At 42.5% G+C, this 13,663-nt stretch overlaps 1 protein-coding gene across 3 annotated transcripts in view; it reads left to right on the top strand.

The window, feature by feature from the left end:
* The window catches only part of LOC133545205 (coiled-coil domain-containing protein 39-like), a 64,747-nt gene extending 52,136 nt beyond the window's left edge, over nucleotides 1-12,611 (top strand). For all 3 annotated transcript variants that reach the window (XM_061890588.1, XM_061890589.1, XM_061890590.1), the window contains exons 16-20: nucleotides 3,408-3,567; nucleotides 3,670-3,776; nucleotides 7,113-7,274; nucleotides 11,494-11,567; nucleotides 11,672-12,611. In XM_061890588.1, coding sequence (XP_061746572.1) covers nucleotides 3,408-3,567; nucleotides 3,670-3,776; nucleotides 7,113-7,274; nucleotides 11,494-11,567; nucleotides 11,672-11,765 — 597 coding nt within the window. In that variant the 3' untranslated portion in view covers nucleotides 11,766-12,611. The remainder of the gene's footprint in view (nucleotides 1-3,407; nucleotides 3,568-3,669; nucleotides 3,777-7,112; nucleotides 7,275-11,493; nucleotides 11,568-11,671) is intronic.
* The last annotated feature ends 1,052 nt before the right edge of the window (nucleotides 12,612-13,663 follow it).

Below are 13,663 nucleotides of genomic sequence, written 5' to 3' on the forward strand. Positions count from 1 at the left end.
GCTAGTTTTTTTCTTTTTTTCGGTTGAATTTTGGATTTCAAAGAGTCTAAATTGAAGATGAACTATATTTCAAAATTTAATTTTCATTTTTTTCCTGTTTTCTCCTCTTTTAAACCGTTCAATTAAGTGTTGTTTTCATCTTTTATTCTCTACAAAAAACCTTCCGTAAAGGGAAAAAAAAATGTACGACGGAATGACAGACAGAAATACCCATTTTTTAAATATATATATATAGATTTATCTATTAAAAGTAAATTGACCAAATTGACTATTTCTGGCAATTTATTTAAGTGTGTATCAAACTGGTAGCCCTTCGAATTGATCAGTACCCAAGAAGTAGCTCTTGGTTTCAAAAAGGTTGGTGACCCCTGCCCTAGTCGATAAGCTTCTTCTTTTTCCTCTATCTCCTTGTTATGGGACATTAATCCTCTGCTGTTGCCATTTCTAATATAAAGTAGTGTAAGGGTCTTACTTATATCTGTCAGTAAACTCGCCATGAACGCACTAAAACATACCGGTGCAGTGAGTTAACATTATTCACCCAAGGATATTAGTTATTAGAGAGTTCCCGTCTGATGGTTTTTATACGGGAAACATTTCCGGCGTTGTTGTTGCACTAGTGAGCCACGGATGAGGAGACGCTGCTCTGTTATTGATTCAGGTAAAGTCTGAATGTCATTAAAGCAGTTAGCTTCATCTTTTGACGGAGAAAAGACACTGTCGAAGGTGAGCCACATAAATAACAATAGATCACAAGAAAGTGTTCTAAATGTAGAAAATCATATACAGGTGCTGTTCAACAATATTATTAGAATATCAAGAAAAAGTTGATTTATTTCAGTAATTATATTCAGAACGTGAAACTTACATATTATATCAATTCATTACACACATAGTGATATATTTGAAGTGTTTATTTCTTTAAATGTTGATGATTAGTACTGACAATTACTGAAAATCCCAAATTCAGTATCTCAGAAAATTAGAATATTAGTTACGACTAGTACCAAAAAATATATTTTTAGAAATGTGGGCCAACTGATAAGTATGAACATGGAAAGTTTCAGCATGTACGGCAATCAATACTTAGTTGCAGCTCCTTTTGCCTGAATTGCTGCAGCAATACGGCGTGGTATAAAGTCGACCAGTCTGTTGCACTCCTCAGGTCTTATGAGAGCCCAGGTTGCTTTAATAGTGGCCTTCAGCTCTTCAGCATTGTTGGGTCTGGCATCTGGCATCTTCCGCTTCACAATACCCCATAGCTTTTCTATGGGGTTAAGGTCAGGTGAGTTTGCAGGCCAATCAAGAACAGGGATACCATGGTCCTTAAACCAGGAACTGGTAGATTTGGCACTGTGTGCAGGTGCCAAGTCATGTTGGAAAATGAAATCTTCACCTCCATAAAATTGGTCCGCGCAGGCAGTAAAAGGGTTCTAAAACTTCCTGGTAGACTGCTGCATTGACCCTAGACCTCAGGAAACACAGTGGACCAACACCAGCAGATGACATGGCACCCCAGACCATTACCCATTGTGGAAATTTGACACTGGACTTCAGGCAACGTGGATTCTGTACCTCTCCTGTCTTCTTCCAGACTCTGGCACCTTGATTTCCAAAGGAGATACAAAATTTACTTTCATCTGAAAACATAACTTTGGACCACTCAGCAGCAGTCCAGTCCTTTTTGTCTTGAGCCCAGGCGAGACGCTTTTGACGTTGTCTCTTATTAAAGAGTGGCTTTACACAAGGAATGCGACAACTGAAGCCCATATCTTGCATACGTCGGTGCGTGGTGGTTCTTGAAACACTGACTCCAGCTGCAGTCCACTCTTTGTGGATCTCCCCCGCATTTTTGAATCGGTTTTGTTTGACAATCCTCTCCAGGGCGCGGTTATCCCTCTTGTTTGTACACTTTTTTCTACCACATCTTTGTCTTCCCTTCGCCTCTCTATTAATGTGTTTGGACACAGAGCTCTGGGAACATCCAACCTCTTTGGCAATGACCTTTTGTGTCTTGCCCTCCTTCTTTAAAGTATCAATGGTCATCTTTTGGACAGTTGTCAAGTCAGCAGTCTTCCCCATGATTGTGTGTCATACAGAATCAAAACGAGAGACCATTTAAAGGCTTTTCCAGGTGTTTTGAGTTAGTTAGCTAATTAGAGTGTGGCACCAGGTGTCTTCAATATCTGACCTTTTCACCATATTCTAATTTTCTGAGATGTTGAATTTAGGGTTTTCATTGGTTGTCAGCTATAATCATCTCCTTTTTGGCAAAAAAACACTTGAAATGTATCAGTCTGTTTGGAATGAATGTATACATTCTACAAGTTTGACTTTCTAAATGGAATTAATGAAATAAATCAACTTTTTCATGATATTCTAATAATATGACCAGCACCACATCATCTGCAAAAATGATGTGGTGATGTGGTCCTGATGGCTTCATCTGACTGGGATCTTCAGCTCTCACTGGATCGGTTTGCAGCCGAGTGTGAAGCGACCGGAATGAGAATCAGCACCTCCAAGTCTGAGTCCATGGTTCTCGCCCGGAAAAGGGTGGAGTGCCATCTCCGGGTTGGGGAGGAGACCCTGCCCCAAGTGGAGGAGTTCAAGTACCTAGGAGTCTTGTTCACGAGTGAGGGAAGAGTGGATCGTGAGATCGACAGGCGGATCGGTGCGGCGTCTTCAGTAATGCGGACGTTGTACCGATCCGTTGGGGTGAAGAAGGAGCTGAGCCGGAAGGCAAAGCTCTCAATTTACCGGTCGATCTACGTTCCCATCCTCACCTTTGGTCATGAGCTTTGGGTCATGACCGAAAGGATAAGATCACGGGTACAAGCGGCCGAAATGAGTTTCCTCCGCCGGGTGGCGGGGCTCTCCCTTAGAGATAGGGTGAGAAGTTCTGCCATCCGGGAGGAACTCAAAGTAAAGCCGCTGCTCCTCCACATCGAGAGGAGCCAGATGAGGTGGTTCGGGCATCTGGTCAGGATGCCACCCGAACGCCTCCCTAGGGAGGTGTTTAGGGCACGTCCAATCGGTAGGAGGCCACGGGGAAGACCCAGGACACGTTGGGAAGACTATGTCTCCCGGCTGGCCTGGGAACGCCTCGGGATCCCCCGGGAAGAGCTAAACGAAGTGGCTGGGGAAAGGGAAGTCTGGGTTTCCCTGCTTAGGCTGTTGCCCCCGCGACCCGACCTCGGATAAGCGGAAGAAGATGGATGGATGGATGGATGACCAGCACCTGTATATAACGTGACCTCTTCAATGCGCCTTATAATCCAGTGCGCCTCTTGTATGAAAATAGACCTGACTATACACGCTCATCGGAAAATATGCAAGATTATGGTATGTAACGTTGATTTTATTTTGTGTGTACCAATTCCTACAATATGCTACTTTTCCACTAGGCTGCGCTAGAGAAAGCAGAACTCAAGCAGCAGGGGGAGTGTCTAAATGCCAAAATTCGCAGAGCTGAGCAGGAGAATAAAGCTCTGGAGAACACGACCCTGTTGTTCAACATCAGCAACACTGGATTCCACACATCAGTCATGAAGTCGAAAGAAGCCAGTATGTCAAGAAACGGACCATTCCGAGTCCTTTCTTGTCTGCTTGATGAATGAAAAAGGAAGTTTTAAATGTTGACTGATTCGTCTTGTCTCTCGATGTCAGCTCCAGATTATCAGGAGAAGTTCCAGCTTGAAGAGCAGCTTCATGTGGCCGAGGAGACTCTGCAATCCAAGAAACAACAAGTTGAAAAGCTTCACGAGGAACTACAGGTTCTTTACACATTCTGAGTCTCTTCTCTGGAGAATTTAGTAGGATTGTGTCCTTGTTTTTTGTGTGTAACATGGTCTGGTTTACATGAACAAACTAAAGAAGAAAATGTGTCATCGCCACTAGGGGTGTAAAGGTTTGTTTGAACAACAATTTGATTTTGTAATTCTGGTTGCCAATGTGATTCAGGGACGATCTCGTCTTTTTTTAGAACGACACGATCTGAAACGTTTTAGTGATTTGAAATCGAATTGGGTAGCTTTTTAGCATAAAAACCTCAATGACTGCGAAATAAATGGTGGATATTGGACACTGCAGGTGAAGTTTCCTATATTCTTGTTTAGAGATTGCCGATATTATCGGCCGATAAGTGCTTTAAAATGTGATATCGGAAATTATCGGTATCGGTTCCAAAAAAGTAAAATGTATGACTTTATAAAACGCCTCTGTACGGAGTGGTACATGGACGTACATGCCCGCCCACCTCAACCTCCTCATGCTCTTTCATGGAGAGCATGTCCCAAATTCCACGCTGCTGTTTTGAGGCATGTTAAAAAAAGTAATGCACTTTGTGACTTCAATTGGCATTTTTTTCCATAACTTGAGTTAATTTATTTCGGAAAACCTTGGTACATTGTTTAATGCCTCCAGCGGGGCATCACAACACAATTAGGCATAATAATGTGTTAATTCCATGACTGTATATATCGGTACCGGTTGATATCGGAATCGGTAATTAAGAGTTGGACAATATTGGAATATTGGCAAAAAAGCCATTATCGGACATCTCTATTCCTGTTGTTTCTTGTAAAGGAATTACCATATTTTTCAGACTATGAGGCCCACTTAAAATCCTTTCATTTTCTCTGAAATCGACAGTGCGCCTTAAAACCCTGTTCGCCTAACGTAGGGCATAATTCTGGTTGTGCTTACCGACCTTGAAACAATTTTATTTGGTACATGGTGTAATGATAAGTGTGATCAGTAGATGGCAGTCACACATAAAAGATACGTGTAAACTGCAATATGACTCCAGTAAACAAAACCAAAATGGTACATGTTCCATTGAAAATATAGAACATTACACACGGTTCTCAAAAATCTACTGAAATGTTTTAGTACGACTTTGGTAAGCTATGAAGCCGCACGCATTGTACTGTGCTTCAACATATGAGTGTTATTATGGTGTGTGTATTGTTCCGCAATATTATGCAAAAGCGACTTTTTTTACCTTCTGGTACTTGCTGATGTGTATTTGGGATCTACATAAGTAGTGAAAATGCGCGCTCCTCCATCATTGTAGTCTTGGCCGACACCGTAGTCGATAAGCTACTTATTTTTCTCTATCTTCTTGTTAAATGACATTCATCCTCCGCTGTTTCCATTTCTAATATAAAGTAGTGTAAAGTTCTTACTTATATCTGTCAGTAAACTAGTTATGAAAGCGCTAAAACATACCGGTGTAGTGAGTTTACATTTTTCACCCAAGGAAATTTAGTTATTAGAGTTCCGGTCGGACGTTTTTTCACGAGACACATTTCCGTTGTTGTTGTTGCACTAGTGAGCCACGGATGAGGAGACGCTGCTCCGTAAATGATTGAAGTAAAGTCTGAATGTCATTAAAACACTTAGCGCCATCTTTTGACACTTTTTACACTCCCGTCCTTGCATGCTACACGCTACAACAAGGTAAGGTGAGCCACGTAAATAAGACCGCCCACAAAACTTTGCATGCTGAAGCGACTGTCAGAAAGCGGCTTGAAGATGAGCTGTAAAACAGAATCTATGCAACATTTTGACCACAGAACCACCATTACGTGTTATGTAGACCACAAGGAAGTGTTTTACATTTAGAAAAAAAATCCCAATATCATCCCTGTAATGCGCCCTATAATCTGGTGCGCCTTTTGTATGAAAAAAGACCTGACTAGACCTGCTCATAGGCAGTGTGCCTTATAATCCGGTGCGCCCTATGGTCCGGAAAATACGGTAGTTTTTACTTTGGTTTAGTTGTTGTGTTCTATTGACTTTGTTTTGCTCATACAATTGCATGTAATACATGAGAATAACGAACTAGTTTGTATATCGTTTTGATAATGTTAAACTGTCAACACTTACCATGAATATATTTTAAAAAAAAGACGGTTATTACCGGTATATAGATTTGGTATATATAGATATATGTGTATATATATATGTATATGTGAGTATATATATATATGTATATATATATGTATATGTGTGTATATATATATATGTATATATATATATATGTATATATATATATATATGTAATATATGTATATGTATGTATATATATATATATGTAAATATGTATATATATATATTTATGTATATATATATATATGTATATATATGTATATGTATATATATGTAGATATATGTATATGTGTATATGTAAATATATATGTATATGTACATATATATGTACATATATATGTATATGTACATATATATATATGTATGTATATATATGTATATGTATATATATATACATGTATATACATATACACACACACCACTATCTTTAACAAAGAAACAACAAGATATGTGAATGTTTTTTTTCTGTAGTTTTCAAATACAAAGTGATACTGTGGAAAACGTCATATTTATACTCAAGTTCAAATAATTGATATATATTAACTCCTCGAAAATAGCCCTGTGAAAATAATATTGACTGTGCCTAATCAAAGAATCGGAATGGAGAATTATTGGGAACCAGACTTGACACAAGTAACTGGAATTGGGGAATTAGGGGTTTGTAAATCAAAGTTAAGAGTGCAATATTAGCTTGATTTTTTGTTTTTCAGCAAACAATGTGTAATTCAAGAGAGAATGGAGAGTGTTATTGCAGCTGGAACCAATCGATGAATTCAAACATAGGATGTGTGTATGTTCTTTCTGTGGTTTTCAAATACAAAGTGAAAACATAACATTTGTATTGAAGTTCAAATAATTGATGTTGACTCCTTGAAAATAGCCCTGTGAAAATAATATTAAAAGAACCGGAATGGAGAATCATTGGGAACCGCAATTGACACGAGTAACTTGAATCGGGGAATTATGGGTTCGTAAATCAAGTTCAAGAGTGTATTAGCGTGTTATCTTTTTCAGCAAACAATGGTAATTAGAGAGAATGGGGAGTGTAATTGCAGCTGGAACTAATCAATGCGTTTAAACACTAATTTCTATTGCAAATGTTAATCCGCATGTTTTGCATTTGAAGCTGCAGCTTTTTGCACAATGATCTTTCCCATCAGAGAGTGTTCTATTAAATATTTAGGGTGTTTTTCCATTCCTTTCTTTACGACTCTCAGGAATTGAACCATTCGTTGAAAAATCAACTAGAAGCCAGGCAGGAATTGGAGAAGGAAGTGAGGCGACTGATGGACTTTAACGCCTCTCTGAGTGACATGCTGGTTGCTGCCACCAGGTTTAAGCCTCAGCTCAAATCGGTGCTGCAGCAACTCTTTCAGCAGGTTTGAAATACTTCTAAGTCCAACGATCCAAATTATCGTTCCCAGCGGCGATGCCAGATGCAAAATGAAAAATTATCGTACCGGAATTTTTTAATCATACTGATTTGACCATTTGCTACGATAAAGGGAATCCTGTGTGTGTGTGTGTGTGTGTGTGTGTGTGTGTGTTTGCCAATAACAATTACCTGGACCGTATATAGCCTATGTGGCTATATATATATATATATATATATTATATATTGTGGTAGAGGAGTTTGCGTGTCCCAATGATCCTCGGAGCTATGTTGTCCGGGGGCTTCCATGCCCCCTGGTAGGGTCTCCCAAGGCAAACAGGTCCTAGGTGAGAGATCAGACGAAGTGCAGCTCGAAGACCACATTTGAAAATGCAACAACCGAGACTCCGATTTCCCTCTCCCGGATGCGGGTCACCGGGGCCCCCCTCTGGAGCCAGGCCCGGAGTTGGGGCACAATTGCGAGCACCTGGTGACCGGGCCTGTCCTGAAGAGGCAACGTGGGTCCCCCCTCCAATGGGCTCACCACTCATGGGAGGGGTCATAGAGGTTGGGTGTGTTGTGAGATAGGCGGCAGCCGAAGGCAGGGCACTTGGCGGTCCGATCTTCGGCTACATAAGATAGCCCTTGGGACATGGAATGTCACTTCGCTGGGGGGGAAGGAGCCTGAGCTAGTGTGCGAGGTGGAGAAGTTCCGGCTGGGGACGGCGTGGCGCAGTGGGATAGTGGCCGTGTGCATCCCGAGGGTCCCTGGTTCAAATCCCACCTAGTACCAACCTCGTCACGTCCGTTGTGTCCTGAGCAAGACACTTCACCCTTGCTCCTGATGGGTGCTGGTTGGCGCCGTGCATGGCAGCTCCCTCCATCAGTGTGTGAATGTGTGTGTGAATGGGTAAATGTGGAAGTAGTGTCAAAGCGCTTTGAGTACCTTGAAGGTAGAAAAGCGCTATACAAGTACAACCCATTTATAAACGGACTCACTTCGACGCACAGGAAGGGTTCTGGAACTTGATCCCTCTAGAGGGGCTGGACTCTCTTCCACACTGGCGTACGCAGTGAGAGGCGACGTGCTTGGGTGGCAATTCTCGTTGCCCCCCGGCTCAAAGCCTGCATGTTGGAGTTTAACACGGTTAACGAGAGGGTAGCTCCTCTCTGCTGGTGGGGGGACGGGTCCTAACTGTTGTTTGTGGTTACGCACCAAACAGCAGTTCAGAGTACCCACCCTTTTTGGGTACACTCGAAGTACTGGAAAGTGCTCCCCCGGGTGATTCCCTTGTCCTACTGGGGGACTTCAACGCTCATGTTGGCAATGACAGTGAAACCTGGAGAGGCGTGATTGGGAAGAATGGCCGCCCGGATCTGAACCCGAGTGGTGTTTTTTTGTTGGACTTTTGTGCTCGTCACAGATTGTTCATAACAAACACCATGTTCAAATATAACGGTGTCCATATGTGCACTTGGCACCAGGACACCCTAGGCCGCAGTTCCATGATCGAATTTGTAGTTATGTCATCGGATTTGTGGCCTCATGTTTTGGACACTCGGGTGAAGAGAGGGGCGGTGGTTTCTACCGATCACCACCTGGTGGTGAGTTGGCTGCGATGGTGGGGGAGGATGCCGGACAGACGTGGTAGGCCCAAACGCAGTGTGAGGGTCTGCTGGGAACGTCTAGCAGTCTCCTGTCAAAGAGAAAGTTTCAATTCCCACCTCCGTAAGAACTATGAACATGTCACGAGGGAGGTGCTGGACATTGAGTCCGAGTGGACCATGTTCCGCACCTCTATTATCGAGGCGGCTGATTGGAGCTGTGGCCGCATGGTAGTCGGTGCCTGTTGTGGCGGTAATCCTAGAACCCTTTGGTGGACACCGGCAGTAAGGGATGCCGTCAAGCTGAAGAAAGAGTCCTATCGAGTTCTTTTGGCTTATAGGACTCCGGAGGCAGCGGACAGGTACCGACAGGCCAAGCGGTGTGCGGCTTCAGCGGTCGTGGAGGCAAAAACTCAGACATGGGAGGAGTTCGGGGAAGCCATGGAAAACGACTTCCGGGCGGCTTCAAAGCGATTCTGGACCACCATCCGCCGCCTCAGGACGGGGAAGCAGTGCACTGTCAACACCGTGTATGGTGAGAATGGTGTTCTGCTGACCTCGACTGCGAATATTGTGGATCGGTGGAGGGAATACTCCGAAGACCTCCTCAATCCCACAACACGTCTTCCTATGAGGGAGCAGTGCCTGGGGAATTTGTGGTGGGCTGTCCTATTTCTGGGGCTGAGGTTGCTGAGGTAGTTAAAAAGCTCCTTGGGGGCAAGGCCCCGGGAGTGGATGAGTTCCTTAAGGCTTTGGATGGTGTGGGGCTGTCTTGGTTGACAAGACTCTGCAGCATCGCGTGGACATCGGGTGCGGTACCTCTGGATCGGCAGACCGGAGTGGTGGTCCCTCTCTTTAAGAAGGGGGACCGCAGGGTGTGTTCCAACTATCGTGGGATCACACTCCTCAGCCGTCCCGGTAAGGTCCATTCAAGTGTACTGGAGAGGAGGCTACGCTGGATAGTCGAACCTCGGATTCAGGAGGAACAGTGTGGTTTTTGTCCTGGTCGTGGAACTGTGGACCAGCTCTATACTCTCGGCAGGGTTCTTGAAGGTGCATGGGAGTTTGCCCAACCAGTCTACATGTGATTTGTGGACTTGGACAATGCATTCGACCGTGTCCCTCGGGAAGTCCCGTGGGGAGTGCTCAGAGAGTATGGGGTATCGGACTGTCTTATTGTGGCAGTCTGCTCCCTGCAAGATCAGTGTCAGAGCTTGGTCCGCATTGCTGGCAGTAAGTGGGACACATTTCCAGTGAGGGTTGGACTCCGCCAGGGCTGTCCTTTGTGTGTATGTCTATATATGTGTGTGTGTGTGTGTGTGTGTATACAGTGGGGCACACAAGTATTTAGTCAGCCACCGATTGTGCAAGTTCTCCCACTTAAAATGATGACATAGGTCTGTCATTTTTATCATAGGTACACTTCAACTGTGAGAGACAGAATGTGGGAAAAAAATCCAGGAATTCACAATGTAGTAATTTTAAATAATTTATTTGTAAATTATGGTGGAAAATAAGTATTTGGTCAACCATTCAAAGCTCTCACTGATGGAAGGAGGTTTTGGCTCCAAATCTCACTATACATGGCCCCATTCATTCTTTCCTTAACACGGATCAATTGTCCTGTCCCCTTAGCAGAAAAACAGCCCCAAAGCATGATGTTTCCACCCCCATGCTTCACAGTAGGTTTGGTGTTCTTTGGATACAACTCAGTATTCTTCTTCCTCCAAACACGACGGGATGAGTATATACCAAAAAATTCCATTTTGGTTTCATCTGACCACATGACATTCTCCCAATCCTCTGCTGTATCATCCATGTATCCATTTTGGTATAACCTCAACTTGTCATGTTTGGAGGAAGAAGAATACTGAGTTGCATCCCAAGAACACCATTCCTACTGTGAAGCATGGGGGTGGAAACATCATGCTTTGGGGCTGTTTTTCTGCTAAGGGGACAGGACGATTGATCCGTGTTAAGGAAAGAATGAATGGGGCCATGTACCCTGAGATTTTGAGCCAAAACCTCCTCCCATCAGTGAGAGCTTTCAATGGTTGACCAAATCCTTATTTTCCACCATAATTTACAAATAAATTCTTTAAAATTCCTACAATGTGAATTCCTGGATTTCTTTTCACATTCTGTCTCTCACAGCTGAAGTGTACCTATGATGAAAATTACAGACCTCTGTCATCATTTTAAGTGGGAGAACTTGCACAATCGGTGGCTGTCTAAATACTTTTTTGCCCCACTGTATATATGTATTAAAATTGCATGCTTTTTGCCGGTTCTGATCTGGTCCACAACAAATACAACTTTGAAACAATGTTTTTTTAAGGCGATTAATCAATGTCAGGTTGACGTTGATGTGACCATTGACATTTGGTAATTTCCCAACCAACAACATGGACATCCATGTTGTCTCAATTCACAAACACAACTATTTTTGCGACATTGTTTCGAAGTCAGTTTTAAGTCAGTATGTATAATCAACATTGTATCAATGTCGAGTGCTTGCTGGGTATGGGATTTTTTTTAAATGACTTGATGTTACATCTGGCAACGCTGATTCTCAGTGATGAACAGAATAGTTGTTTATGTTCTAAATGCGCTTCTTTTAGGCCAATGTGCCTTTTCCATCTGCCACACTCGTCATTCGAAGATCGAACTTGGCCAGCAACTCCGCCTCTCTCAGGTCAAACTCAAATAAAATAGAAATAATATTACCTCATATTATTGGTCTGTTCATGTTGAATTTTGCCACTTATAATTGGTAAAGTTAAGTGTTTTCCACTGCAGGTTTCCTATCATGTCGCCCAGCTCCCCAAAGCCTCCTGAGGACCAGGAGGAGGCCCCGCGAAAGACCGTGATTTTGGACCTGGATCTAGCCTGACTGGTTTTACCCTTCTTGTTGCCTTTGGAGCTTTACTCTGAACCATGGTTTGTAATGAGGACATCAGTGTTTGTGTTAATATTGTTCTACTTCAGTGGCCTGGTGGACTTGCCAGGACACATGTATTGAAAATGGTTATTACAAAAGAAGATATATGTGCTGTATGCTTAGCTTTTTCACCAGAAGCACCGGCGCAAGTAAATAAATCCAAATTATAGCGCAGGAAAAATTATGATATGGACCTAAACTCATATCCCGATATAGCTTGTCCCATAAACTAACCTATAAATGGAAATATCCGTTGACATAACTAAATATTTCCATTATGTCTTGATTTAAAAATGTCAGTACTGATGGGGGTCCCAAATACACAAAAACAGGTACCAACATGTAAGAAAAATAGGGTTTTTCAGAATATGTTCGGAACTAAAGAGATTATTTTGAGGTAGGAATTTTGTTTTGAAAAAGTCAAATATAATCCCCAATCTTTTAAAAAATATTTAGCTGTGCTCAGTTCTCAAGCTAACACAAACACAAAATAACAACATTTTAAATAAAGTGCCCTGGTTGAAGAGGACATGTTTAAATGTCAATAAACGTTATTATAGGATGTACACGCAAATAATTTAGCCAGGAACGCCAACCTGCTAATTGCTTCTTGATGTTGTGGGGCAGGCTGTGTTCTGAAAAGTACTTCTAAAAAGTCATGTTGTGGTAAACTGTATATTTCGGACTATAAGGCGCACTTAAAGGGGAACATTATCACCAGACCTATGTAAGCGTCAAAATATACCTTGATGGTGCAAAAAAAGACCATATATTTTTTTAACCGATTTCCGAACTCTAAATGGGTGAATTTTGGCGAATTAAACGCCTTTCTGTTTATCACTCTGGAGGGGATGACGTCAGAATGTGACGTCGCCGAGGTAATACAGCCGCCATTTTCATTTTCAACACATTGTAAACATTGTGTCCCAGCTCTGTTATTTTCCGTTTTTTCGACTATTTTTTGGAACCTTGGAGACATCATGCCTCGTCGGTGTGTTGTCGGCGGGTGTAACAACACTAACAGGGAGGGATTCAAGTTGCACCACTGGCCCGAAGACTCCCATTGAATGTACCAAAGTGTCTCCACATTTTACCAGCGATGACAGACATGGCACAGAGATGTATGGATAACCTGCAGATGCATTTGCAACGATAAAGTCTACGAAATCACAAAGGTGAGTTTTGTTGATGTTGACTTATGTGCTAATCAGACATATTTGCTTGCGGCGTGACTGCCAGATAATCGATGCTAACATGCTACGCTAATCGTCATGCTATTTACCGGCGGTGCTAAAGCAGACATGGCACAGAGATGTATGGATAACCTGCAGATGCATTTGTAACGATAAAGTCACAGAAATCACAAAGGTGAGTTTTGTTGATGTTGACTGCCAGCTAATCGATGCTAACATGCTATGCTAATCGATACTAACATGCTATTTACCGGCGGTGCTAAAGCAGACATGGCACAGAGATGTATGGATAACCTGCAGATGCATTTGCAACGATATTATGTTTCCTTCCACCCACATTTAATGCGAAAAAAACACTTACCAATCGACGGATTTAAGTTGCTCCAGTGTCACAAGATGTGAAAGTCCTGATCGTTTGGTCCGCACATTTTACCGGCGATGCTAACGCAGCTATTCGGCCATGCTATGGCTATGAATAGCGTCAATAGCTATTCGCTCAATAGCTTTAGTTTCTTCTTCAATACTTTCATACTCCAACCATCTGTTTCAATACATGCGTAATCTGTTAAATCGCTTAAGGCGCTGAAATCCGAGTCTGAATCCGAGCTAATGTCGCTATATCTTGCTGTGGTATTCGCCATTGTTTGTTTACATTGG

This window comes from Nerophis ophidion, linkage group LG28, assembly GCF_033978795.1.
Source record: "Nerophis ophidion isolate RoL-2023_Sa linkage group LG28, RoL_Noph_v1.0, whole genome shotgun sequence".
Lineage (NCBI taxonomy): Eukaryota > Metazoa > Chordata > Actinopteri > Syngnathiformes > Syngnathidae > Nerophis > Nerophis ophidion.